Source organism: Gossypium arboreum, chromosome 3 (genome assembly GCF_025698485.1).
Source record: "Gossypium arboreum isolate Shixiya-1 chromosome 3, ASM2569848v2, whole genome shotgun sequence".
Classification (NCBI taxonomy): Eukaryota; Viridiplantae; Streptophyta; class Magnoliopsida; order Malvales; family Malvaceae; genus Gossypium; species Gossypium arboreum.
Window position 1 is genome coordinate 129686315 of NC_069072.1, and position 27015 is coordinate 129713329.

Consider the following 27015-nt stretch of genomic DNA (forward strand, 5'->3'; position numbering starts at 1 on the left):
TTGAGTTTCTGTCAACATTTGGCATGTTTTTTCTCCTTCCCAGATTAGAGCCACCTGCTTTGGGCATAATTTTAAAGTCTGAGGATCCCGAAATCTCTGCGAAGCCTGTGCAATTTACTAAAGTTGCCCATATTGCGGGGAAAGGCTTTGATGAAGTTTTCTTCTGGTACCCAATAGCTCCCCCTGGTTATGCTTCTTTAGGGTGTATAGTTTCTAGAACTGATGAAGCCCCATGCATGGATTTCCTTTGCTGCCCAAGGATGGATCTTGTTAGCCCAACCAACATCATTGAATTGCCCATTTCCAGATATTTGAGCTCAAAAGCAAGCCACTGCTGGAGCATTTGGAAAGTTGAAAATCAGGTTAAGATAATGCTCACTCAATAGTCCATAAATGTCATTTAATTTGTGGTTTTTCTAAGATAATTTCATTTTTTAAAATGTGAAACAAAAAAGTTTATTAAAGAGAGCGTGCTTTTTATGCCTGCTCAGATTTGATATAAATTTCCTTAAACTTTTAACTCTTCATTCTCTGAACTTTTAGTGGGAAGAAAAACAGATTATAGCATTTTTGAATGCCTTACTTTTTCTCCTTGTAGGCTTCTACTTTTCTTGCACGTTCTGATATAAAAATGCCATCAATGCGGTTGGCTTACACCATTAGTGATTCTGTGAAGCATAAGACACGCGAAAATGTAACTGCTGAGATTAAACTAAGATTCTTCTCTCTAACAGTTTTAGACAGCTTACATGGAATGGTATGTTTTCTGAAAAAGAAAACATTACACTCTGGACCTTTTAACATGATATTGCCTTCCTTTTATGATATACTTGTAACCTTCAGATGACACCGCTATTTGATGTGACTATCGCCAATATCAAGTTGGTGACCCATGGTCGTTTGGAGGCTATGAATGCAGTATTCATTTCATCTATTGCTGCTTCAACCTTTAATAAGCACTTGGAAGCATGGGAGCCCTTGGTGGAGCCATTTGATGGCATATTCAAGTTAGTTTCTTCCTCATTCTAGTTACTATTATTTGCCTTGTATGAGAGAGAGTGGCAAGGAAGTATACCAGCTAGTAATAAATTTGATCTTCTTTATTAATCTTTTTCTCCTCAAGGTTTGAAACGTATGATATCAATGTGAATTCATCATCAATAATTGGGAAGAGGATGCACATTGCTGCTACCAACATTGTGAACATAAATGTCAGTGCAATGAATCTTGATACTTTAATAGAGACCATTCTTTCATGGAGACGACAGTTAGAGCTTGACCAGAAAGCGACAAAGCTGATTGAGGTAAGTTGGAAACTGTACCACGATTTGTCATTTTTGAAGATGTTTAGTTGATTACAATACTGAGTATGTACCTTAAAATATCTAACTAGATGTTCTTTTGTAGGAGGCTGGTGCTCATTCTGGAAATGAAGATCTGGCCTTTTCTGCCCTGGATGAAGAAGATTTACAAACTTTGGTAGTAGAGAACCAACTTGGGAGTGATCTGTACATTAAAAGGATTGAACAGAATTCAGAGGTGGTTGACCAACTTCATCATGGTGGCTTTGCTTCAGTCTGGGTTCCACCTGCAAGGTTTTCAGACAGGCTAAATGTTGCAGAGGAATCTAGGCAAGCACGCTATTATGTTGCTGCTCAGATTCTTTTTGCCAAGGTTCTCAAATGATTGAAGTTTTTGCAACACATATTCCATTTTTTTCTGAAAGTATATTTTAATTTGTTATTTAATTGCTTCTGAACAAAAATATGACTCATTAATAATTTGCAGGATTTACCTATAGTGGATGATGGTAATAGCCATAACTTCTTTTGTGCTTTGCGCCTTGTCATTGATAGTCAAGCAACAGATCAGCAAAAACTTTTCCCGCAGAGTGCAAGGACAAAATGTGTGAAGCCCTTAGTTTCAGACAAGGTGTACCCAAAGAAAGGCATTGCAAAGTGGAATGAACTTTTCATTTTTGAAGTTCCTCGTAAGGTCTGTTGTGTGTTTACCAATTTTATTCCTTTTCTTTTTGTTGTTTGTGCTTCTTTGCTGTTTAAAGTAGGCACGACTTAGTTTGTGGATCTTCAGTACAAATAGCTGACATATTCATATTGCTCTGAAAGTAAGGTAAGTAAGCTAATCAAGAGTAGTAAAAAATTCTATCATAGTAAAATGCCACTTTCTGACAAGCACAATGAAGTGAAAGCTATGATGTTGATATGGAAAGCAATAGTTTTTGTTTCCCAAAGTGTTAAGGAATTTCTGCATTTTCTGTCACAGGGGGTTGCTAAATTGGAGGTGGAGGTAACAAACCTTTCTGCAAAAGCTGGTAAAGGTACGTTCTTTTTGGTGCATCAACTTGAGTTAAATTAGAAATTCACATAAAAACTAGATATTGAAGTTTTTCTAGTTTTTGTTGCTTGTTACGCTAAATCTGTGACTCTTTTATTTTAAGGAGTTAACATTCCTTGCATTCAATTTCATTTATTGTGTGGTAATAAGTACATATATGGCCATTGAAATTTCTATCATGATTTGTTCTGTCTGGTAGTTTTTTATTTAGTTTTATCTCTTGATATCTTCTAAGTGACTGATATTCTGCTAGAAGGTTTTTCTTTATTGTTTAAATTTATATACAGCAAATATTCACTTATTCTGCTCAAGTCATCCTCTTAACTCAAACTTGAACACTTATATGTGTGCTTTAGTCTCTTTATTTTGTAACTTAAAAAAAAGCAGGTGAAGTTGTTGGTGCACTTTCTTTTCCTATTGGTCATCGTGCCAATATTTTAAAAAAGCTATCTTCATCAAGGATGCTGCCTCCACGGAATGATACTCAGAATATTGAATCATATTCATTGAGGAGAAAGGTGATTTACTCTTTTCTGCATCTTTGGTCCAATAACTTGGCCTTTCTTTGTTTAAATAGAATTTTTTATCTGTCATTTCTTTACAGGTTCATTCCAATAATGTTGAAGATACTCATGGCCATGTTAAAATCTTTGTTTCCACATCTTATTTTGAGAGGAATACAACTGCAATTTTTCAAAGAGATGCTGAAAGCAGGGATGCTTCTGATAAGGACATAGGTTTCTGGGTTAGGCTTGGATCAGAGGGTCCATGGGAGAGCGTTCGTTCACTGCTTCCGTTGTCAGTAGTCCCCAAATCATTCCAAAGTGAATTCATTGCAATGGAAGTTGTTATGAGAAACGGAAAGAAGCATGCCATTTTCAGGGGTCTTGCAACTGTTGTAAATGATTCTGATGTTAATTTGGATATTTCAGTATGTCACGTGTCAATGACTCAGGATTCAGGATCAAGCACTCCTAACATAGTGGTAGAAGAGATCTTTGAAAATCAGCGGTATCATCCGATATCTGGTTGGGGCAATAAGTGGCCTGGTTTTCAGGGTAGTGATCCAGCATGCTGGAGCACCAGAGACTTCTCGTGTTCATCGAAGGTTAGTGATTTTGCATATGAAGGTTTCCATCTTTTTTGGATATCTTTTGTTGCATGACCATCTATCTATCTATCTATCTATCTCTAGATATATATTTGGCATTCTTGGTATTATGTATGTTCTTACTTCACCTATATTTGGAAGGAATTTTTTGAACCTTCCCTACCTAACGGGTGGGAATGGATATCAACATGGACTATCGATAAATCCCAATTTGTTGATGAAGATGGCTGGGCTTGTGCTGCTGACTATCCAAATCAATGGCCCCCAACTTCTTCGAAGTCGCATATTAAATCTGGTCATGATGTTGTGCGTCGAAGGCGTTGGATCCGAACAAAACAACTAATTGCTGAGAAAGAAAAATGTTGCGTAAAGAACGACTTTACTACCATAAACCCTGGATGTTCTACTGTTTTATCATGGGGAAGTACTTCTAAAGCATCTGATCAGTGTTTACGCATTCGTCCTAGTGCTGATTATCCTCACCCCCCATATGCTTGGGGTCATACCGTTGTTGTTGCTGTCACTTCTAATTTTGCAAGTGGAAAGGACCAGCCTTTTGTAGATCAATGTTATATTAAAAGTACTTCACCACAAGGAAGCAAAAAGCCCAATTTTGCCCTTCTGTTAAATCAACTTGAAAAAAAGGATATACTTCTTTGTTGTAGCCCTACTGTTGAAAGCAGACAAATTTGGCTCAGTGTAGGTGCAGATGCATCAGCCCTTCATACTGAGTTTAATCATCCTGTCTACGATTGGAGAATCTCTGTTAATTCACCTTTGAAGTTGGAAAATCGACTGTCTTGTCCAGCTGAATTCACAATATGGGAAAAAACAAAAGACCGAAATTATATTGAGCGAGAGCATGGAATCATATCTTCACGTATGAGTGCTCATATATATTCAGTGGACATCCAAAGACCTATATATCTTTCATTTCTTGTGCAGAGTGATTGGGTTTTGGAAAAGGTAATGGGTTTAACTTTAATCGGACAATGCCTTTTTTTTTTTTTGTTCTCATCTGTAAGCCATCATGTATTAAATCTTTGTGCTGACTGCATTATTATTTGCAGGACCCGGTTCTTATTCTGGATCTTTCTTCCAGTGCTCACATTTCATCTTTCTGGATGCTCCACCAGCAAAGTAAAAGGTTGTGGCTCCTATTTTCTTGTTCACAGATGGTCATCTCTAATAATTTTAGTTTCTACATTCTTGTGATTTGTAAGCATGGGAGGATACTGCAGAATTACCATATTTTTCCTATGCTGTTTACTGTGCAATGTCTGGGTCCATTTCCCTTGGATTCAAGTACAAACAAAATGAACAAGTTTTAAAATAAACTGGACTTTGTCTTCCTTCAGAAGTTTCATTCTCGGTTGCCATATTTTTTTCTCGCACAACAAATGCTTATTCTTTGGCAATATAGATTTAAAACACTGCCTGTTTTAAGAGAGGGGGGAGAGGGTTAGAAAGTATGCTACTGTTTAATTATATTTACTGTTTTGATATTTACTTCAGCTTTTAATTCTCTCTAGATCCTAAAAAAAAAAATCCTAGATCCAGACTGATACAGAGGTTCTGCATGCATAAATGAGTTTGATGCTTTGTACTTTTATATATTTTCCCCTCCTAAATTAGCTTATACTTTTCATAATAGGTTTAAATGTGCTTTTGTGATCCTAAGTATGTAGGAACCTTGTTTGATTTTTGCTGGATAATCTCCTTCATTCTTCACTGACATGTAAAGTTGGCCACTTCTTAAGATGGAAAATGGAACTAAAGGATACATTTTCCTCTCATGTTTGTTTCTCCTTTATAATGTTCAGTTCCAAGTGTACAAAAACCTAATTGAATGGTGTCAAATTTGATGCCATTATTCTCTATATCTTTTACCAATAATGGATTCACAAGATAAGTGAAAAGAATATGAATATAATTCTTGATTATGTAGGTTCCTTCGTATGATCAACTTTGATGGAATTTATTTTCTAAAAATAAAGAACATGGGTACAGTTGCCCGATAAAATGTTAATTAGTAACTGTTTGAATACTCTTAAGGTTACTGCATTCTAGTTTTTTCTTATTAAAAAAGTACATCTTTTAATGTTATCCATAGTCCTTTCATGTGCTTTTGCAGGAGATTGCGTGTGAGCGTTGAACGTGATATGGGAGGAACAGGTGCTGCACCAAAGACAATTAGGTTTTTTGTTCCATATTGGATCATTAATGATTCAGCTCTGCCTCTAGCTTATCAAGTGGTAGAAATTGAAGGTTCAGATAATGCGGATATGGATTCACGTTCATCTAAAGCAGTTAAATCTACAAGAACAGTTTTGAGGACCCCTTCGTACTTGACTGAAAGGAGACATTCAGGTCCAAGGAGAAACATTCAAGTACTTGAAGCTATTGAGGACACCAGTCCAATAGCTAGTATGCTTTCCCCACAAGACTCTGCCGGTCGTAGTGGTGTTACACTGTTTACAGCACAAAAGGATACATATGTGTCCCCACGTATTGGCATTGCTGTGGCTCTCCGAGATTCTGAAATCTACAGTCCTGGGATTTCTCTTCTTGAGCTTGAAAAGAAGGTAATATGTTAGTGGTCTAGATGTCTACATGCTTATGTATCTTGTTTGATCTGTGGGCTAGGTGGAAATAAGGGGTGGTTCTGGTTCTGATAAATTTTGGAGGTGTTGCAACCATTTGTGATGCTAACAGAACTGTAACTATTCCAGGAACGTTTTGATGTAAAGGCATTCAGTTCAAAGGGGTACTACTATAAGCTTTCAGCTCTAGTTAATATGACCACAGACAGAACAAAGGTGGAAATTTTGAGATTCTTGATGCTTTATATGTTATTGTCGTTCTTTTGTTCCATTCTCTCATAATAAAACTTTAGTAGTTTTATTCTTTTTATCTATGTTCACTGTTTTCCTCATTGGTTTGAACTTTTGGAAGTTATCTCTATCCATCCTTGTAAATTTTGGTCCTGGTTTAGATGCAAACCTTAGTTGCGATTTTTATAGCCTGTGCAATATTTTCTTTTTCCTCTCTTATTGTGTAGGATAAAATTGTCAGTTGGCATTCAGATCATTGCGGCCATGATACAATAACCAGTTTTTGGTCTTATATGTTACCTCTTCCTGCTTATTTCTGTAAAACAAGCTGCCGATCCAGTTCTAGTTTGCTTGCTATAGTTGCATAAAGTTTAATCACTAGCCCTTTGAAAATCCTGCCTTCTTATGTTTCCTTCTTATTGCCATCAATGTTCTAATATAGCCTCTTCCTGTAAACAAAAGCCAAAACTTTGCTGCTACATACTCGGGCAAATTGATAATGTAGCAGTAGGTTGAAGATCGTGAACTTTTTCTTATGAAATTTCTTGTAGACCAGATTAATGAACATTATTGCTTACGTGCGTTTGGCTATCTAGTTTGAGAAATCTATTCGATAAGGTGGGATCTTCTTTAGAGAAATACTGTTGGTATTTTCTGACCCCACAAATCGGTCCCACCAGTGTGATTGTAGATTATGTGAGTAACCTATAGCATTTACAAGCCATCAGTACTCAGCCTGATAGCAACTAGTATTGAATCAAAATGGAAAGGATATTTTAATGGTTCAAGACAAAGAAGCCCTGTGTCCTGGCACATGCTTAAAAAGCTTCAACTTAGATGTTTATACTAAATAATGGAAATTATATTTTGAAGCAGTCCAACATATAAAATAGTTTATAGACAATTTTTGTATAGATTTTTTTAGTCATTTAGTAATTACTTGCAATATTTGATGTTCAGGTCATTCATCTTCAGCCATACATGTTGTTTGTCAATAGGGTTGGTTTAAGTTTTTGTCTTCAGCAGTGTTATTCTGAGACAGTGGAATGGATCCATCCCACTGATCCCCCAAAGCTCTTTGGGTGGCAGAGTTCTTCAAAAGTTGAGTTGTTGAAGGTGAGTGTACATCGGTTATAGCAGTGATTCAATATATTTTCCTGCATGCATTCTTATATTTGCTTTGACTAATTGCCAACTGAACTTCTTTTTATTTCAGTTGCAGGTAGATGGATACAGGTGGAGTAAACCTTTTAGTGTTTCTACTGAAGGTGTGATGCGCATTTCTTTGAAAAATGACACTGGAAGTGATCACTTATTTTTAAAGATTGAAGTTAGAAGTGGCACAAAAAGCTCACGCTATGAAGTTATCTTCCGCCCAAATTCCTCATCAAGTCCTTACAGGTTACACATTACACCAGTGCATGTACTTCTAAAACTTCGTTAAACACTCTTTTCCTTTTACTATATGCATTATCCTGTGTCCCAGGCATATAAGAGTGGCTGGGGGTCTAGTTGGGTCAGTTTGGATTGAGTCATTTGGGGCTGGGTTATGGTATCAGTCATATTGCTTCTGTGTTGCATAGGATTTCAACTTGCTCAATTTTGGTTCACATAAAGTCACGTTTTGGTCATTCCCTTAAATAATTTGTATTATAGTATGTACTATTTCTTAATTAAGTTGTGGTTCAAAATAAGAAAACAATAAAAGCTATGCTCAATTTAAGTTTTGGAGTATTCAAATCCATTCTGTTGCTTCTATCTGAGGTCAGTCAGGTTAAGTCACTGAGTTTAGAAGTCAAATGGGGTTGGATCAGGTTAGGTTGTAGGTGTAGTGGACAGATACTTCGTCTCTGGTTGGTTTTCCAATTTTACATGCATGTATCCCCTTTCTTGAATTCCTTACTGCATTTCTTTCATCTTCTCTTTCATTATAATATTATTATCTTCCGGGAACAGGATTGAAAATCGTTCCATTTTCTTACCAATTCTCTTCCAGCAAGTGGATGGTACCAGTGATTCATGGCACTTCCTTCTTCCCAATACAGCTGTTTCTTTCTTATGGGAAGATCTTGGTCGACGGCATTTGTTGGAAATCCTTGCAGATGGAGCTGACCCATCAAGGTCAGGCAAGTACAATATAGATGAGATTTTCGATCATCTGCCAATTGATGTGGCAGGACCTGCCCAAGCTTTACGGATTACCATCCTGAAAGAAGAAAAAGTAAATGTTGTTAAGATCAGTGACTGGATGCCTGAAAATGAGCCTCCTGTAATCATTAGCCAAATGATTCCATCCACGTTATCAGAGCTCTCCAGAAGTGAGTCTCATCAACAGCACCCACGGTCCACCTCAGAATGTGAGTTTCATTTTATTGTCGAGTTTGCTGAGCTTGGAGTGTCTATTATTGACCATACACCTGAGGAGATATTATACCTGTCATTGCAAAATGTTCATTTGGCATATTCAAGTGGCTTGGGCTCTGGGCTTAGCAGGTATGCTCTGTTTCTAATAAACTTTGTCTTGCTGTAATAAAGCAAGATTTATATGATCACAATGCAAATTAGCTTGTACTAAGAAGAATTGACCCATTTCTACCAAAAATAATGTCCACGAGTTCTTTTTTATTTGAACCATTCATAGCATGCCTTACAGTAAAAAACTAAACTTGGTTTTATTCTTGAATCATGAAATCATTACATATTACTGGTTCCAGGTGGTCTGCTTTTGTTGGCAGTTACGTTTCAAGTGGTAAACTGTCTACTAATTCATTGTGGATTTTCATTACCCATTCTTCATAGGATCACTTAACACAATTACCATCATGTATAAGTCACACTATTACATGTGTTTTTATTAACTATAAATTCATTTCATGTGCAAGTTAAACACTAAGAGGCTCTAAACTTGCTTGATTTTCCCCTTCTAGCCTCAAGGAGGGCTTTTGACTTTATGAATTGAACGCTATAGATTTAGCACAACTATGCTTTGGGGTACACTATTTTGCAGAGAACATGATAAACTGTCAACTTGTTATGCAGACAGAATAGATGTTTAGTATAGTAGATTCACATTACCAGAATTCGTTCCTCTTTGTCTAACTGTTTATGATTGTTTACTGATTATGTCTTTTTGTTATTTAAGGTTCAAATTAAGAATGAGAGGAATTCAAATGGATAACCAGTTGCCATTAACCCCAACACCAGTTTTATTCAGGCCACAGAAAATTGGGCAGGAAACTGATTATATTTTGAAAATTTCTGTGACTCTACAGACAAAGGGATCACTGGATCTATCTGTCTATCCATATATAGGTTTCCATGTAAGCATGTTAACTCTTAAAGGCTTGAGCAGAGTTTTATTTTTTCAACTTAGTTGTTTATATAGTCATATTTATTTTGACTGGCTTATTACCAGGGGCCCGATAATTCTGCATTTCTAATAAACATTCATGAACCTATTATATGGCGCATTCATGAGATGATGCAGCAGGTCAATCTCAGTAGGTTATCTGATAGTAACACAACAGCTGTGTCATTTGATCCTATCATTCATATTGGGTAAGTGAAAACCTTTCCTATTTTCATATTCAAAGCTTTGCTCTGAATTTGATTGCTTGAGCCATATGATTTGTATTTAACATGAAATACAGGATTCTCAACATCTCAGAAGTTAGACTGAAAGTATCAATGGCTATGTCGCCTAGCCAACGCCCTAGGGGAGTCCTTGGCTTTTGGTCATCCTTAATGACTGCATTAGGGAACACAGAGAATATGACTGTAAGTGTTACGTTTAATCCCTTTTGTTTCCTTGTTTATAGTTCTTCCTGTATTATGATCTTCAATTATCTACCTGGATCTGAAAAGCCACTTACATTAGCAAATGTAAGCCAGAAGAAGATGCAGAGAGATTATATAACTTTGTAGCATAAATATCTGCTAAGATTCATGGCCTCCGAATACAGATCTGAAAATTGCAGTAAATTTGTTGATAGATTCATTTCGTTTTGGTAATTACAACGGTTTGGCAGCATAAGACTGAAAACATTCTATGAACTTATATATTTTCTGTTAATTAAGTACTATTCTATGGATGCAGTACCTCAAGCAACTCTCTGAGCTATGTATATATCAAAGTTTTGCTAAACCAACTTTTGTGACCTTATTTTCATTTATTATGCACATGTAATACAAGTGTTGAATAATAGGTCAAGCTAAATCAAAGATTTCATGAGAATTTGTGCATGAGGCAGAGTATGATGATTAACAATGCTATTTCAAACATCAAAAATGATCTTCTTGGTCAACCACTTCGGTTGCTCTCTGGTCTTGATATATTGAGCAACGCAAGTAGTGCTCTTGGACATATGAGTAAAGGAGTGGCTGCTTTATCAATGGATAAGAAATTCATTCAAAGCCGACAGAGACAGGTATGTCACAAACCAAAATTCAGATTACTAAACATACTCTTATTGCAAAGTTTCTTTGATTTGTCCATGCTGCACTAGTTATTGCAAAAATAACTACAGAAATCTATGATGTGCCTTGTTTACTGGTGCCTGAATGGTGTGTATAATAGCCCTAAACCCTGAGTGATGGCTGTTGGTTGAGAATAAATTTGTGAATTATGAATGTAGTATTTTTACCCTCTTGTAAAGTTGGCTTTACTAACATTCTGTATCTTAGATGGTTTAATGATCGATTGAAAATGAAAGTGTATGTAAAAGATTGATTATAAAACCCGTTTTTGCCCCAGAATGCCACCTGTAAGTTCCTTTTTTGATTTATTTGCCTCACCCTTGAATCCTGTCTAACATTGATGGAACTAACAAATCCCTTGAATGCAGGGATTTAATTCACTGGTTTATTCGTTGCTATCATTAGGGTTTGGATTTAGTGCAGATTTTGGAAGAGGTTAGCAGTAGATTTTTTGGAGATATTTTATTTCTTGAGTTATTTCCCTATTTAGCCTAGGGTGTTTACTATAAATATGTACATACTTTTCTCATCAAAGATATCTACATACTTTTCTCATCAAAGATATCTACATACTTTTCTCATCAAAGATATCACTCATAATTCAAAATCTCTTTTCAATTTTTGACACTTCCTTACAGTCATTTTTAGTTTGCAACATGGTATTAGAGCTTTAGGATTTTCTTTTTTATCCTTTGTTTTCGGCCTTAATACTGTGTATTTTGTGAAGCAATGATCACCTCTGTTTTTCTTTCTAAATTTTCATTGTGAGGTGTGTGTGAACTTGCTAAACGCAAGCAAGCATATGTTCTAGTTATTAAAGAAATTTTATTCCTTTAAAAGAAACTTAGAGAAAAAGATTATATTATTCTGCTAATTAGTTTACACCTATAAAGAGAGGAATTCACACAAACGAGGAAAACAATCCCTAAAAAATAGTAACTTCCTAAGAATCAGTGACTGAGATTAGTTTCTATTTACAAGAGAACTCCTAATAATAAGGTAAGTTTTATGTCCTTAATCTTAGGAATTCCAACACTCCCCCTCAAGTTGGAGTGTAGATGTTTATCAAACCCAGCTTGCCAATAACTTCTTCAAACATGTTTCGCTCAAACTTTTAGTTAATATGTCTCGCAACTTGTTGTCTAGTAGGTAGGTAAGTGATGCACACTTCTCCCGAGTGTATTTTTCTTTTATAAAGTGGCGATGTATTTCCACATGTTTGGTGCGATCATGATGCATGTGATTATGTGCTATGCTTGACAATTTGCTGGTTGTCACAAAGACATTTTCATAGGCACAGTGTAAGGCACTTTTAGTTCCCCATAAGTCTTTGTATCTAAACTCCTTCGCATATACCATGAGATAGTGCTCGATACTCGCCTCTCAGACCGCTGCTACAACAGACTATTTTTGCTTCTCCACGTCCACGAGGTTACACTAAACATAACTACAATAGCCACTTGTAGAGCGCCTATTGTTAATGTAACCTCGCCTAATCAGACGGTGTAGACTTCCACATTCGGTTGGCGCTTTCTTGAAATGTAGGCCTTTACCAAGAGTCCCTTTCAGATACCTTAATATTCTATATGCAGCTTCTAGGTGCTTCTCCCTCGAGGCATGCATGTATTGACTGATAACACTTACACTGAAGGCTATGTCTGGACGGGTGTGAGATAGGTAGATGAGTCTTCCTACTAGTCGTTGATATCTCCCCCTGTCGATTTCTTCTCCATCCTCATCAATTCCCAATTTAAGGTTAAATTCCATAGGAGTTTCGGCTGGTTTGCAGCCCATCAAACCAACTTCTGACAATAGATCAAGAACATATTTCCTTTGGGAGATGGAAATACCTGCTTGGGACCTTGCCATCTCCATACCAAGAAAGTATTTAAAATTCCCCAAGTCTTTAAGCTCGAACTCTGTACCAAGGAATTCTTTCAACCTCACAATTTCGCTTGAGTCATCTCCTGTTAATATTATATCGTCTATATAAACGATGAGGATGCAGCATTTTCCCTTTTCCGAGTGCTTGTAGAACATGGTGTGGTCTGCCTGCCCTTGAGTGTAATTTCTGCTGGTCATAGCTTTTGCAAAACGGCTGAACCACGCCCGTGGAGATTGTTTCAGCCCATACAAGGATTTCTTCAACTTACACACTTGGCCCTTGCTTTCTTCAAACCCGGGTGGGAAATCCATGTACACTTCCTCACTTAATTCTCTGTTGAGGAAAGCATTTTTTACATCCAATTGAGTCAAGTGCCAATCAAGGTTGGCAGCAAGAGATAGGAGGACTCGAATGGTGTTTAGCTTGGCAATTGGTGCAAACGTCTCGTCGTAGTCAAGACCATAAGTTTGAGTGAAGCCCTTAGCCACAAGTCGAGCCTTGTATCAGTCAATACGGCCATCGGGTTTAAATTTCGTAGTGAAGATCCATTTGCATCCTACTGTTTTTTTTTCCTTAGGTAGATCCGAGACTTCCCATGTTTCATTGTTTTTGAGGGCCTTCATTTCTTCCATCACAGCTTGTCTCCACTCAGCTGATTCAAGAGCCTCTTCTATATTTTTTGGAGTTTTTACAGAATCAACATTAGTCATAAAAGTTTTGTAAGACTTAGATAAATTTTTATAGGATACAAACCGAGAAATAGGGTGTTGAGTGCAGCTCCTTGTGCCCTTTCGAACTGCAATTAGAATATAGATGGATGGTGACGGAGGTGAGACTTCTATTTCAGAACAGTCCTCGGTTGGGGATACAATTGGCACTACTGTATCAGTTTCAGGAGATCGATTCCTTCGAGAGTAAACCTGTATTTTGGGAACCTGTTTTTGATGTTTTCCTTGATCAGGGGGCTGTACTTCAGGGGACTGTACTTCGTTGGTGGTATTGTTATTTGGAAGGATCCGGCTAATTTCTTGCTGCACAGGGGAAACAATCTCTAAATCTGGGATTACCATAGCACCTTGGTTGTTAGACTTGTTTGTGATAGTAGTTGTAGGATCATGAGGTATAATGAGGAGAGTATTAAGGGTCTCATTTTCATTGAAAGTCTCCCCCTGAAGATGAGATGCTGCAAAGTATGGTTCATTTTCAAAAAAGGTAACATCCCGAGAGACAAACATTCGGCGCAAGGTTGGTGAGTAACACTTATAGCCTTTTTGTGTGGGGGAATATCCAATGAAGATGCAGGTGTGGGCTCAAGGATCAAGTTTGGATTGATTTGGTTGATTGTTATGGACAAAAACTTTGCAACCGAATATTTTGGCTGGAAGATTAGAGACAAGAAATAGAGGAAAGAACTTTAGAAGGGTATTTAGAGGTGTTTGGAAATTGAGGACCTTTGATGGCATTCGGTTTGTGAGATAGCAGCAAGGAGGAGGACCTCTCTCCTACAAGTATTTTGGAACATTCATGGTGAACATTATGGCTCGAGCTACAGCAAAGAGATGACGATTTTTTCTCTCGGAGATCCCGTTTTGTTGAGGAGTGTCAGGACAAGAGCTTTGGTGTATAATGCTTTGGTCAGAAAGGTATGGGCTTAGGACAGAGTTAAAGTATTCTCTCCCATTGTCAGTGTGGAGAGTATGTATGGTAGAGTTGAACTGGGTTCGAACCATTGAGTGAAAATTTTGGAATACTTTGGGTGTTTCAGATTTTTCTTTGAGGAGATAGACCCAACATACTCTAGTGTGATCATCAATGAATGTTATAAACCACCTAGCCCCTGTAATATTTTTCACTCGGCTGGCTCCCCATAGGTCACTGTGGATTAATGAAAATGGTTAGGACTGGATATATGGTTTTAATGGGAATGGCACACGGGTATGTTTGGATAATTGGCAAATTTCACACTTCAAGGAATTAATACTTTTATTTTGAAATAACAACGGAAGATGTTTTTTCAAATACAAAAAATTTGGATGCCCTAACCTACGGTGCCATAACATAATTGTGTCCTCTTTTGAAGTGGATAGAGCCAATCTTCCTTGTGTGCTGTCTTTATACCAAACATACAGTCCATCATCAACTTTAGCAGTGTCAATCATCCTCCCCGATTTCTGTTCCTGTATCACACATCCAATTGCAGAAATTCAGCAAGAAGTTTTTCATCCTTAGTAAGTTTACTGATTGAAAGTAAATTGCAGGACAAGTTTGGGACATATAGGACTTTATCGAGAGAAAAATTCTCTGTTATTTGTACTTCTCCTACTCCAGCCACAGGTGAGTAAGAACCATCAGCTATGCGGATTCGGGACTTGTCATGACAAGGGGTGTAGGTGTGAAACAAAGTAGAGTTACCCGTCATGTGATCGGATGCACCCGAATCGAGTATCCAAGAGGATTGATTATTTGATTCAAAGGCAATATTGAGGGCAGTACCTTGGGTGGCTAGAGATCCATGAGCAGTGGAAGTACCAAGTATCTTATGGAGAGTCTCAAGTTGGGTTTTGGTTAGGCGAACATCGAGAACATCTTCTGCAGCAGTGGAGGATAACAGGGCAGTCTTATTATCCTTCTGTTTTTTTTTCAGGATAGCCATGGAGTTTGAAGCACTTTTCCTTTGTATGACCAACACGGTTGCAGTGGTTACACCATGGCCTGGTTGATCCAGAATCATTTCCAGCACGTGGTTTTTGTGGCTGTGGACCTTTGGAGATGAGGGCAGATGTAATACTCCCTAACCCCAAACTGTTACCGGAACGAGATTATAAGGCATTACCGGACATATCAGACAACTTACTAATAATTTACAATTAATATGACTTTCATGGTATAATATAATAATTAAGTCTCTATCTTGAACTCTCGAAGTTCAAACACGTATTAAAAGTATAACGGGACTTGTTCGAGTATTCCAAATTTTTTATAAAAATTCTCAAGATTTCGCTTATTTTTACCTAAACCTCCCGCAAATTCAAACCAAAACAACCAACACCAATATTTCACAATCATATAACTAATATTTATATCATTAACAAAATTTTAACTTAATTACTATCATAGCATCATTCAAAATTGGTTAAAAACTTCATTCATTTAACAACTTAATGTTCATGTATCAAAATATCATGTACTTTTCTTTCCATTTCATTTAACCATCTAAATTTTATAATTCATCCTTCACTACCCAAAGTAATATACATATTCAAGTGACTAAACAACACCTATGTACATGCCACCTTTACCCAAAAGAAAATATACATCACCAAGTTTGTGTTGGAGTCGGGATTGTTCGGATCTTGAATCGGGACACTTGACTTCTACTAACTCACAAGCACGGAAACAACTGTCTGTTGAGTATGGATATACTCAAGGTATTACTATAAATCGTGACTATTTAATATTAATAAATTACAAACATCAACCATAAATTTTATAATTATTTAAACTACTTTTATATATAATTATTTTACTTCATAAAATCTTAAATTCATAATTCATTTTTCTCATACTAACTCAATTCATAATTTAACTCATACATTCTTTCTCGTACTTTTCAATAGTGCTAAAACAAATAATCTCATTTTCAAAATTTCATTTCAATTATTTACCCTATTAACAAAGCTCGGACTATGACAGATACACGAATTTCCACCCAAACACACCAGAATATCCAACCCAAACACACCCGGAATATTGTAAATCCTCCATAACACACCGGTATAATATATCCTCCCAACACACCAATAAGGCATTAAATGCCTATTCGGATAAATCGAAGTATATAATAACAGAAACATCTTCTCAGCCGAACTACAATCTCTTCATCACATCACAAATCCAATGGCATGCCATTTGTATCGAATCTAGTCCGACGAGTTAATAGGGCATTATTTTGCTTTTTCTAATTTCAATTTCACATACTTACCTCAAGTCTTATTTACCATACATAACAATTAAAATTTCAGCAATCAATAATAATTAAAATTGAATTATAGTAATACACACCGTAATTCTCCGCTTTTAGTCCTCGATGACTTTCTCCTTTCCTTTCGATGTTGATGTTTCGTGTTCTTTGTTGGCTACTGAAAATAATAATTTATAATCATCAATACAACATGATTCAATTTAATTCATGAGCCTAAACATGCAAATTTAACCATTTTAATGTATATATATATAATTTCACCATTAAGTCTGTCTACTTGAGTCATTGTTACTAAATTATTTATATCTTGAGCTACTGAAACTCCAAATTAATATCCGTAAATTTTCCTTAAAACTAGACTCATATATCTTCTAACCATAAAATTTCCGAATTTTGGTCTAGCCATTTAGTACAGCTTTATTCGTTAAATACTCCCTGTTATTTCATTTGACAGTTCGACCTCTCTCTACTAAAAATAAATTATCTCATTGTACAGAACTCGAATAAGGTTCTTGTTTATTTATTTTGAAACTAGATTCATTAAGGAGTTCACATATATAAATTACACTCCATAATAATTTTTTACAATTTTAATGATTTTCCAAAGTTAAAACAGGGCATCTCGAAATCATCCCGAACCAGTATTACAAAATTTCAAATATCTCTTGATTCATCAATTAATTGCTTACACTGTTTCTACTATAAGAAATTAGACTCAATAAGCTTTAATTCCATATTTTGTTCATCCTCTAGTTCAATTTATAAAATTTTAGTAAATTTTCAAAGTCGACCATTACTACTTCCCAAAACTGCTTTTGATGTAAAATGTTAATAACCAAATTTATAACACCAATTTACACCTTATTCCTATTCAAATTTCATTTAAACTCAAATTTAACTATTAAATTTTCAACATATTTTCTTAATTCCGAATTTTCCTCAATTTAGTCCCTACAACACAAAACTTATAGCTTACTTTGCAATTCAATCCTTATATCTATTCTAACTTGAATTTCATTCAATTAAACCCTATTTCATCATTTTATTCAACATGAACTTTGTTTAAAAACCTAAGAACTTCCAAACTAACAACTTAATTTCATCAAAAACTTGTTTTAAGACTTCTAAAATATCAAAATTATGAGAAAAGGACTTGATTGAGCTTACCAATTAACTCCAAACTTCATAAACCCTATTTTCCCTTTTATTTCTTCTTTCTCCCTGCTTTCTTCTCTATTTTCGTTTTCTTTTCTTTTCTTTTAACTTATTTGTCTCTTTTATATATAATATAATATAATATAATATACTTAATTATTAAATAAATATATATTTTTTAATCAATAAAATCTTTGATATTTTCCACGTTAAACCGCTTCACTATAGGAAATGGTTTAATTTCCTCTTAAGTCCTTCTAATTTTTCTTTAATCTATAATTAAACTTTTACCCTTATTTAATTTAATCATTTTTACTAATTACTCTAAATTAAGCTAAATTTACTTAATTAAAACCTAATTAAACACACTACTAGACTCATAATTATTTTTAATAATTATTTTCGAACTTATTTCACTAAGACGGAGGCCCGATAATACACTTTTCTGGTGCCCACGGATTTTGGGTCGTTACATTTCCTCCCCCCTTAAAAAAATTTTGTCCTCGAAATTTTACCTGAAAATAAGTGAGGATACTGTGATCTCATAGTTTCCTCTGGCTCCCACGTTGCTTCTTCTACACTATGGCTTCTCCACAGTACTTTTACCAGAGGAACTCGTTTGTTTCTTAATTCTTTCACTTCTCGAGCTAGTATTTGAACTGGTTCCTCTTCATATGACAAATCTGGTCTAATATCAATATTTTCAGTAGAGATAATATGAGATGGATCCGATCGATACCTTCGTAACATGGAAACATGAAAAACATCATGAATTTGTTGTAATTCCGGGGGTAAAGCTAATCAGTAAGCAACTGGTCCAACTCTCTTTATAACTTCATATGGTCCGATAAACCGAGGACTTAACTTTTCTTTTCGGCCAAATTTTAATACTTTCTTCCAAGGAGAAACTTTGAGAAACACTTTATCCCCGACTGAGTATTCAATGTCCCGACGTTTCAGATCAGCATAAGATTTTTGTCTGTCAAAAGCTGCTTTTAATCTCTGTTGAATCTTCTTGATTGTTTCTTCTATTTCACGAATTAATTCAGGTTCAATTATCTTCTTTCCATTTAATTCTATCCAACATATAGGTGATCAACATTTTCTACCATATAGAGCTTCATACGGAGCCATCTGAATACTGGACTGATAACTGTTATTATAAACAAATTTAGCTAACGGCAAGTAACGTTCCCAACTAGATTCAAATTCAATAACACAAGCTCGAAGCATATCTTCCAAAATTTGAATTACTCGCTCAGATTGCCCATCAGTCTGTGGATGAAATGCTGTACTGAAATTAAGTTTAGTACCCAAAGACTCATGTAACTGTTTCCAGAATCTTTATGTAAACCGAGGATCTCGATCAGAAATTATAAAAGCTGGTATACCATGCAACCTTATAATTTCCCGAATATAGACCTCTGCAAGTTTCTGAAGTGACCAATCCATTCTGACAGCTATAAAATGAGCCGATTTTGTGAGTCGATCAACTATTACCCATATAGCATTTTTCTTACTTGCAGACAATGGCAATCCCATAATGAAATCCATCGTAACACGATCCCATTTCCATTCTGGAATAGTAATCGGCTGTAATAATCTAGTAGGAACCTGATGCTCTGCTTTCACCCGCTGACAAACCAAGCATTTACTGACATATTCAACTATCTCTTTTTTCATCCCAGGCCACCAGTACAATTCTCGTAAATCTCGATACATTTTCGTGCCTCCGGGGTGCATAGCAAATGAACTATCATGAGCTTCCCGTAGAATTAACTCTTTAAGCTCAGAAGTATTTGGAATACAAATCTGATTTCGAAACCTCAAGCATCCACAATCATCAATACTAAAAAATTTTTTGTTGTACCATTCTGTATCATCTCTCTTTTCTTCAATAATTTGTTATCTTCCAACTGAGCTGATCTAATCTGATCAAACATTACCGGTTTTACTTTTAATTCAGCCAAAAGACTCCCATCATCAGTGATACTAAGTCGTGCAAACATTGCCTTTAATTCAATTACAGCTTTTCTGCTTAATGCATCAGCTACAACATTAGCTCTTCCCGGATGATAGTCTATAACACAATCATAATCTTTCAGAAGCTCGATCTAACGCCTTTGTCTCAAATTCAATTCCTTCTGAGAAAGAAGATACTTCAAACTCTTATGATCAGTATAGATGTAACATTTTTCACCATAAAGATAATGTCTCCAAATCTTCAATGCAAAAATCACAGCTGCTAACTCAAGATCATGAGTAGGATAATTCCTTTCATGTGGTTTCAATTGACGAGATGCATAGGCTATTACCTTCCCATCCTGCATCAATACACAACCCAAACCACTCAAAGAAGCATCACTATACACTACAAAATCTTTACCCGATTCGCAATGTCAAACCGGTGCCTCGGTTAACATTCGCTTCAATGTTTCAAAACTTTTCTGACACTGATCATCCCAAATAAAAGGAACATTCTTCTACAGTAGTTTAGTCATTGGTAGTGCTATCTTCGAGAATCCATTTACAAACCTCCTATAATACCTAGCTAAACCGAGAAAACTGCGTACCTCCGATATATTCTTTGGCGCCTTCCACTGAACAATTGCTTCGATCTTCTTTGGATCAACTCTAATCCCGTCAATAGATACTACATGTCCTAAAAATACAACTTCTGGTAACCAGAATTCACATTACTAAGCTTTCCATACAACTGTTTCTCTCGCAAAATTTGTAGAACTATTCAAGATCTTGATCATGTTCGCCTCGTCTTGAATATACCAATATATCATCAATGAAAACCACCACAAACCGATCTAAATACTACTGAAAGATACGATTCATGAGATCCATAAAAGCACTGGGAATTTGTTAACCCAAATGGCATTACCAAGAACTCATAATGGCCATACCTCGATTTAAAAGTCGTCTTCTAGACATCACTTCCTTTTACCTTCAACCGATAGTAACCCGACCTTAAGTCAATCTTCGAAAACACGTAAGCTCCTCTCAACTCGATCAAATAAATCATCAATGCGAGGCAACGGGTACTTATTTTTAATTGTTACCTTGTTCAACTGCTTGTAATCAATACAAAGTCGCATAGAGCCATCTTTCTTTTTAACAAACAATACCGAGCTCCCGTGGTGAAATGCTTGGTCTAATAAATCCACGATCTAGTAAACCTTGTAATCGCACCTTCAACTCTTTTAACTCAAATGCGACATTCGATACGGAAGTATAGAAATTGGTGCTGCACTGGATACACCTCAATAGCAAATTCAACCTCTCTCATCGTGGTAAGCCCGAAATTTTTCTCGAATACATCTGAAACTCACGTCTGATCCTAATCGATCGCACCGACTCCCAACCGAATCGAATTAATAACATATGCCAAGTATGCTGGACAACCCTGTAACAACATCATGTGCATCGCCCTCCTCTCGGGTCCGGACTATGTACGCTCTGGTCGGGCGCTCGGCCTCGATCGTTGTGTAACTATATCGCTGCTTCTTCCGACACCTCCACCTCTGACACGTAACCCGAACCACCCCTACTAGATCCTCTCACACGAAAGAGGTATCGATCTTTGAGATGTTGCGGTGTGGCACTTTCACCTTCGGACAATCTCGGATGAAATGATCTGTAGCCCCACATCGAAAACATCGTCGAGTTATCCTCCAACATTCACCTAAATGTTTCTTTCCGCAGATGCTCACGATCGAATTTCTATACTTGGATGGACCTCTCACACTACTAGTAGATATCGTCATCTGCTTACTTTTGCTTCTACCACCTCTCGTCGAACTAAAATCGGATCTTCGATCACTTCTTGATTCTCTGAATCTCTTCGGTAATGGATTAAAACTAGTAGTTCCCATACGCTTCCCAACCGATTTACCAATTTCGATTTTTATCCGCACCAAGATTTGTTCTATCATTTTCGCTCGCTCAACCAGATCAACAAGTTCAAGAATTTTAGATTTACCAATTGAATCTTGATTTCATCTCGCAGATCCTCAGAGAAATCGTTTACAACTATCACCTCGGTTGGAACATATTCTAAAGCATACCGCTCAATCTAGAGAACTCTCGCCATAATCCAAGATCGACATATTCCCTGCTTCAATACTAAAACTCTTGCTTTTTCTCTTGATGTACAATTCCCCAATATACTTCTTCCGAAATTCTTTTTGAAGCAAGTCCCAAGTTATCTGATCATCCGCAAATGTCTAACCACGATTCCCACCGAGATACGTTTCTCCTTGTAATGTTGATGATAAAGACATATCGACTCTCTCGGGTGCAGTCTAATTGTTGCAAAACTCTTTTGTTGTTTCTATCCAATTTTCAAAGAACGGATGAATCACCGCTTTTAATCCTCAAATTTCGTGGCACCATATTTTCGTAACTCTTTAATTGGGGCTGTCTCGACAATGCACAGATGTAGTAGCGGTATAGCTTTCACTATATGTCAGTAATGCATCGCCTATATCTCTTAACACTTGTGAGGTATTTCTTTCTCTCCTACGTTAGGAGATTGATTATTTAACTGATTCACACCGGTGTAATGATTCAGCTTCTTCTAATTCTCGACTTCCAAGATACATTTCGCTCAACATTATCCATTCTTTCATCCGACATTTTATCTATAAAACAAAATCAAATAAATACATTAGCATCCAAAAATCCCGACTTAATTTCGACTCGACAGTGGCATGTACTTCTAAACTCACTTCCGAGCCCAATTTAGCCCGAGAATCGGCTAAACCTAATAGCTCTGATACCAATAATTGTAATACCCCCTAACCCCAAACCGTTACCGGAACGAGGTTATGAGGCATTACCGGACATATCAGACAACTTACTAATAATTTACAATTAATATAACTTTCATGGTATAATATAATAATTAAGTCTCTATCTTGAACTCTCGAAGTTCAAACACGTATTAAAAGTAGAACGGACTTGTTCGAGTATTCCAAATTTTTTATAAAATTTCAAAGATTTCGCTTATTTTTACCTAAACCTCCGCAAATTCAAACCAAAACAACCAACACTAATATTTCACAATCATATAACTAATATTTATATCATTAACAAAATTTTAACTTAATTACTATCATAGCATCATTCAAAATTGATTAAAACTTCATTCATTTAACAACTTAATGTTCATGTATCAAAATATCATGTACTTTTCTTTCCATTTCATTTAACCATCTAAATTTTATAATTCATCCTTCACTACCCAAAGTAATATACATATTCAAGTGACTAAACAACACCTATGTACATGCCACCTTTACCCAAAAGAAAAATATACATCACCAAGTTTGTGTTGGAGTCGGGATTATTCTGGATGCTGAGTCGGGACACTTGACTTCTACTAACTCACATGCATGAAACAACCGTCACTGAGTATGGATAGACTCAATGGTATTACTATAAATCAGGACTATTTAATATTAATAAATTACAAACATCAACCATAAATTTTATAATTATTTAAACTACTTTTATATATAATTATTTTACTTCATAAAATCTTAAATTCATAATTCATTTTTCTCATACTAACTCAATTCATAATTTAACTCATACATTCTTTCTCGTACTTTTCAATAGTGCTAAAACAAATAATCTCATTTTCAAAATTTCATTTCAATTATTTACCCTATTAAAAAGCTCGGACTATGATGTATACACTAATTTCCACCCAAACACACCGAATATCCAACCCAAATACACGGAATATTGTAAATCCTCCATAACACACCGGTATAATATATCCTCCCAACACACCAATAAGGCATTAAATGCCTATTCGGATAAACCAAGTATATAATAACAGAAACATCTTCTCAGCCGAACTACAATCTCTTCATCACATCACAAATCCAATGGCATGCCATTTGTATCGAATCTAGTCCGGCGAGTTAATAGGGTATTATTTTACTTTTTCTAATTTCAATTTCACATACTTACCTCAAGTCTTATTTACCATACATAACAATTAAAATTTCAGCAATCAATAATAATTAAAATTGAATTATAGTAATACACACCGTAATTCTCCGCTTTAGTCCTCGATGACTTTCTCCTTTCCTTTCGATGTCGATGTTTCAGGTTCTTTGTTGGCTACTGAAAATAATAATTTATAATCATCAATACAACATGATTCAATTTAATTTATGAGCCTAAACATGCAAATTTAACCATTTTTAATGTATATATATATATAATTTCACCATTAAGCTGTCTACTTGAGTCATTGTTACTAAATTATTTATATCTTGAGCTACTGAAACTCCAAATTAATATCCGTAAATTTTTCTTAAAACTAGACTCATATATCTTCTAACCATAAAATTTCCAGAATTTTGGTCTAGCCATTTAGTACAGTTTATTCGTTAAATACTCCCTGTTATTTCATTTGACAGTTCTGACCTCTCTCTACTAAAAATAAATTATCTCATTGTACAGAACTCGAATAAGGTTCTTGTTTATTTATTTTGAAACTAGATTCATTAAGGAGTTCACATATATAAATTACACTCCATAATAATTTTTTTACAATTTTTAATAATTTTTCAAAGTTAAAACAGGGCATCTCGAAATCACCCCGAACCAGTATTACAAAATTTCAAATATCTCTTGATTCATCAATTAATTGCTTACACTGTTTCTACTATAAGAAATTAGACTCAATAAGCTTTAATTCCATATTTTGTTCATCCTCTAGTTCAATTTATAAAATTTTTAGTAAATTTTCAAAGTCAGACCATTGCTACTTCCAAAAACTGTTTTGATGTAAAATGTTAATAACCAAATTTATAACACCAATTCACACCTTATTCCTATTCAAATTTCATTTAAACTCAAATTTAACTATTAAATTTTCAACATATTTTCTTAATTCTGAATTTTCCTCAATTTAGTCCCTAAAACACAAAACTTATAGCTTACTTTGCAATTTAATCCTTATATCTATTCTAACTTGAATTTCATTCAATTAAACCCTTATTTCATCATTTTATTCAACATGAACTTTGTTTAAAAACCTAAGAACTTCCAAACTAACAAATTAATTTCATCAAAAACTTGTTTTAAGACTTCTAAAATATCAAAATTATGAGAAAAGGACTTGATTGAGCTTACCAATTAACTCCAAGCTTCATAAACCCTATTTTCCTTTTATTTCTTCTTTCTCCCTGCTTTCTTCTCTCTTTTGCTTTTCATTTTTTTTTTTTAACTTATTTGTCTCTTTTATATATAATATAATATAATATAATATACTTAATTATTAAATAAATATATATTTTTTAATCAATAAAATCTTTGATATTTTCCACGTTAAACCGACTCACTATAGGAAATGGTTTAATTTCCTCTTAAGTCCTTCTAATTTTCTTTAATCTATAATTAAACTTTTACCCTTATTCAATTTAATCCTTTTTACTAATTACTCTAAATTAAGCTAAATTTACTTAATTAAAACCTAATTAAACACACTACTAGACTCATAATTATTTTTAATAATTATTTTCGAACTTATTTCACTAAGACGGAGGCCCGATAATACACTTTTCTGGTGCCCACGGATTTTGGGTCGTTACAGCAGAGGTCTTAGTAGACCGGTTGCCAAGAGTTGTCACATGTTTAGGTTCCTTTGAGTCTCCCATCATGACAAGACGGTGCTTTTCTTTTCTTCTAACTTCTGCAAATGCTTCATCGATGGTTGGTAGAGGTGATCTGCCCAGAATTCGGCCACGGACCTCATCTAACTCACGATTCAGTCCTGCTAGAAACTCATAAAGACGTTCATTGTTGAGGTGAGTCATAAACTTGGTGTGTTCCAATCCTTCACTCCAATCTGCCTCATAGTACATATCTAGTTCCTGCCACAAAATTTTCAGATTGTTGTAGTAGTGAGTTACTTCGAGTGTCCCTTGTCGGATATCCTTTAACTTAAGCTTGATCTCAAATACTTGGGAGGCGTTTCCAAGATCCGAGTAGTTTTCTTTGACTGCATCCCACATGTCTTTTGCAGTTTTGAAAAAAAGATAGGTGCGGCTTATATGGCCTTCCATCGAATTAATTAGCCAAGCCATTACAATCAAGTTGTTGAGTTCCCAAGTGGCATAAGTCGGGTCTGCTGTGATTGGTCGTGGAATTTCTCCATTGATGTATCCTAATTTGCCATGACCACGAATCACCATAAGAACTGATTGAGACCATTGTAAGAAGTTCTTCCCATTTAGCCGATGATTGGTGATTATAAGGGAGGAATTAAGTTCACCTTGAGTGATTCCCTGATTGACATTCTGAGTTATTTGTGAAGTCTCAATTTCAGATAGAGTTTCATTGACGTCACCCATGGGAGGAGGACTAAACCGGAGGGATTTTTAGGAAGGGAGATTAGAGACGAATGAGCAGGATCGAATGAATCCTAAAGCTCTTGATACCATGAAGAAACTTAGAGAAAAAGATTATATTATTCTGCTAATTAATTTACACCTATAAAGAGAGGAATTCACACAAACAAGGAAAACAATCCCTAAAAAACAGTAACTTCCTAAGAATCAGTGACTGAGATTAGTTTCTATTTACAAGAGAACTCCTAGTAATAAGGTAAGTTTTATGTCATTAATCTTAGGAATTCCAACACCTTTCCATCTTGATCAGAAGGATATTTTTAGTCCATCTACCATTTCTAATGTTTCAAGGGTAAGATGCCTTTTTTTCTTCCATTGATGATTGCACCGATGTTACTTTGATTTTTTTTTTTACTTTAAGTTTAAGGTTAATATAGCGCTCCCATGGTCAAAAATCAATTTGGGGTTGATATCAAAATGTTTAGGTTTGGGGATGCTAGAGACTCTTTCAATCAAATTATTTATTACCCCATATTTTCAAAAGTAACAATACATGAGTCTTCTTGTTTGAATACCCCCACAAGAAAATGGGGTAGCAAAGAGGAAAAATAGCCTTAAAAAATATTAGAGCTTTTTTATTTCAAAGCTTTCAATATTTGAAATATTCAAAAAAAATTTTATTATTGTTTATCATTTTTTATCTTATTTTTATTTTAAATGTAATTGCCTATCTTTACTTCTATAAATCGAGGTTTTTATCAATAAACAAAGGAAGCCATTTTATAAGTCTCCCATTACTTCAGTAGAGAATTCTTACAGCCACTCAACATTCTTTT

General features: G+C 35.4%; 1 protein-coding gene across 1 annotated transcript in view; it reads left to right on the forward strand.

Annotated features, from left to right (window-relative positions):
* Positions 1-27015, forward strand: part of LOC108475934 (uncharacterized) — a 74110-nt gene that overhangs the window by 40778 nt on the left and 6317 nt on the right. The window contains exons 39-58 of the mRNA XM_017777938.2: positions 44-362; positions 599-757; positions 844-1007; positions 1124-1304; positions 1408-1674; positions 1789-1995; positions 2284-2338; positions 2743-2873; positions 2960-3463; positions 3608-4432; positions 4537-4613; positions 5601-6051; positions 6199-6285; positions 7261-7416; positions 7517-7701; positions 8257-8793; positions 9443-9620; positions 9716-9858; positions 9951-10077; positions 10506-10727. Of these exons, the coding sequence (XP_017633427.1) occupies positions 44-362; positions 599-757; positions 844-1007; positions 1124-1304; positions 1408-1674; positions 1789-1995; positions 2284-2338; positions 2743-2873; positions 2960-3463; positions 3608-4432; positions 4537-4613; positions 5601-6051; positions 6199-6285; positions 7261-7416; positions 7517-7701; positions 8257-8793; positions 9443-9620; positions 9716-9858; positions 9951-10077; positions 10506-10727 (4975 nt within the window). The remainder of the gene's footprint in view (positions 1-43; positions 363-598; positions 758-843; positions 1008-1123; positions 1305-1407; positions 1675-1788; positions 1996-2283; positions 2339-2742; positions 2874-2959; positions 3464-3607; positions 4433-4536; positions 4614-5600; positions 6052-6198; positions 6286-7260; positions 7417-7516; positions 7702-8256; positions 8794-9442; positions 9621-9715; positions 9859-9950; positions 10078-10505; positions 10728-27015) is intronic.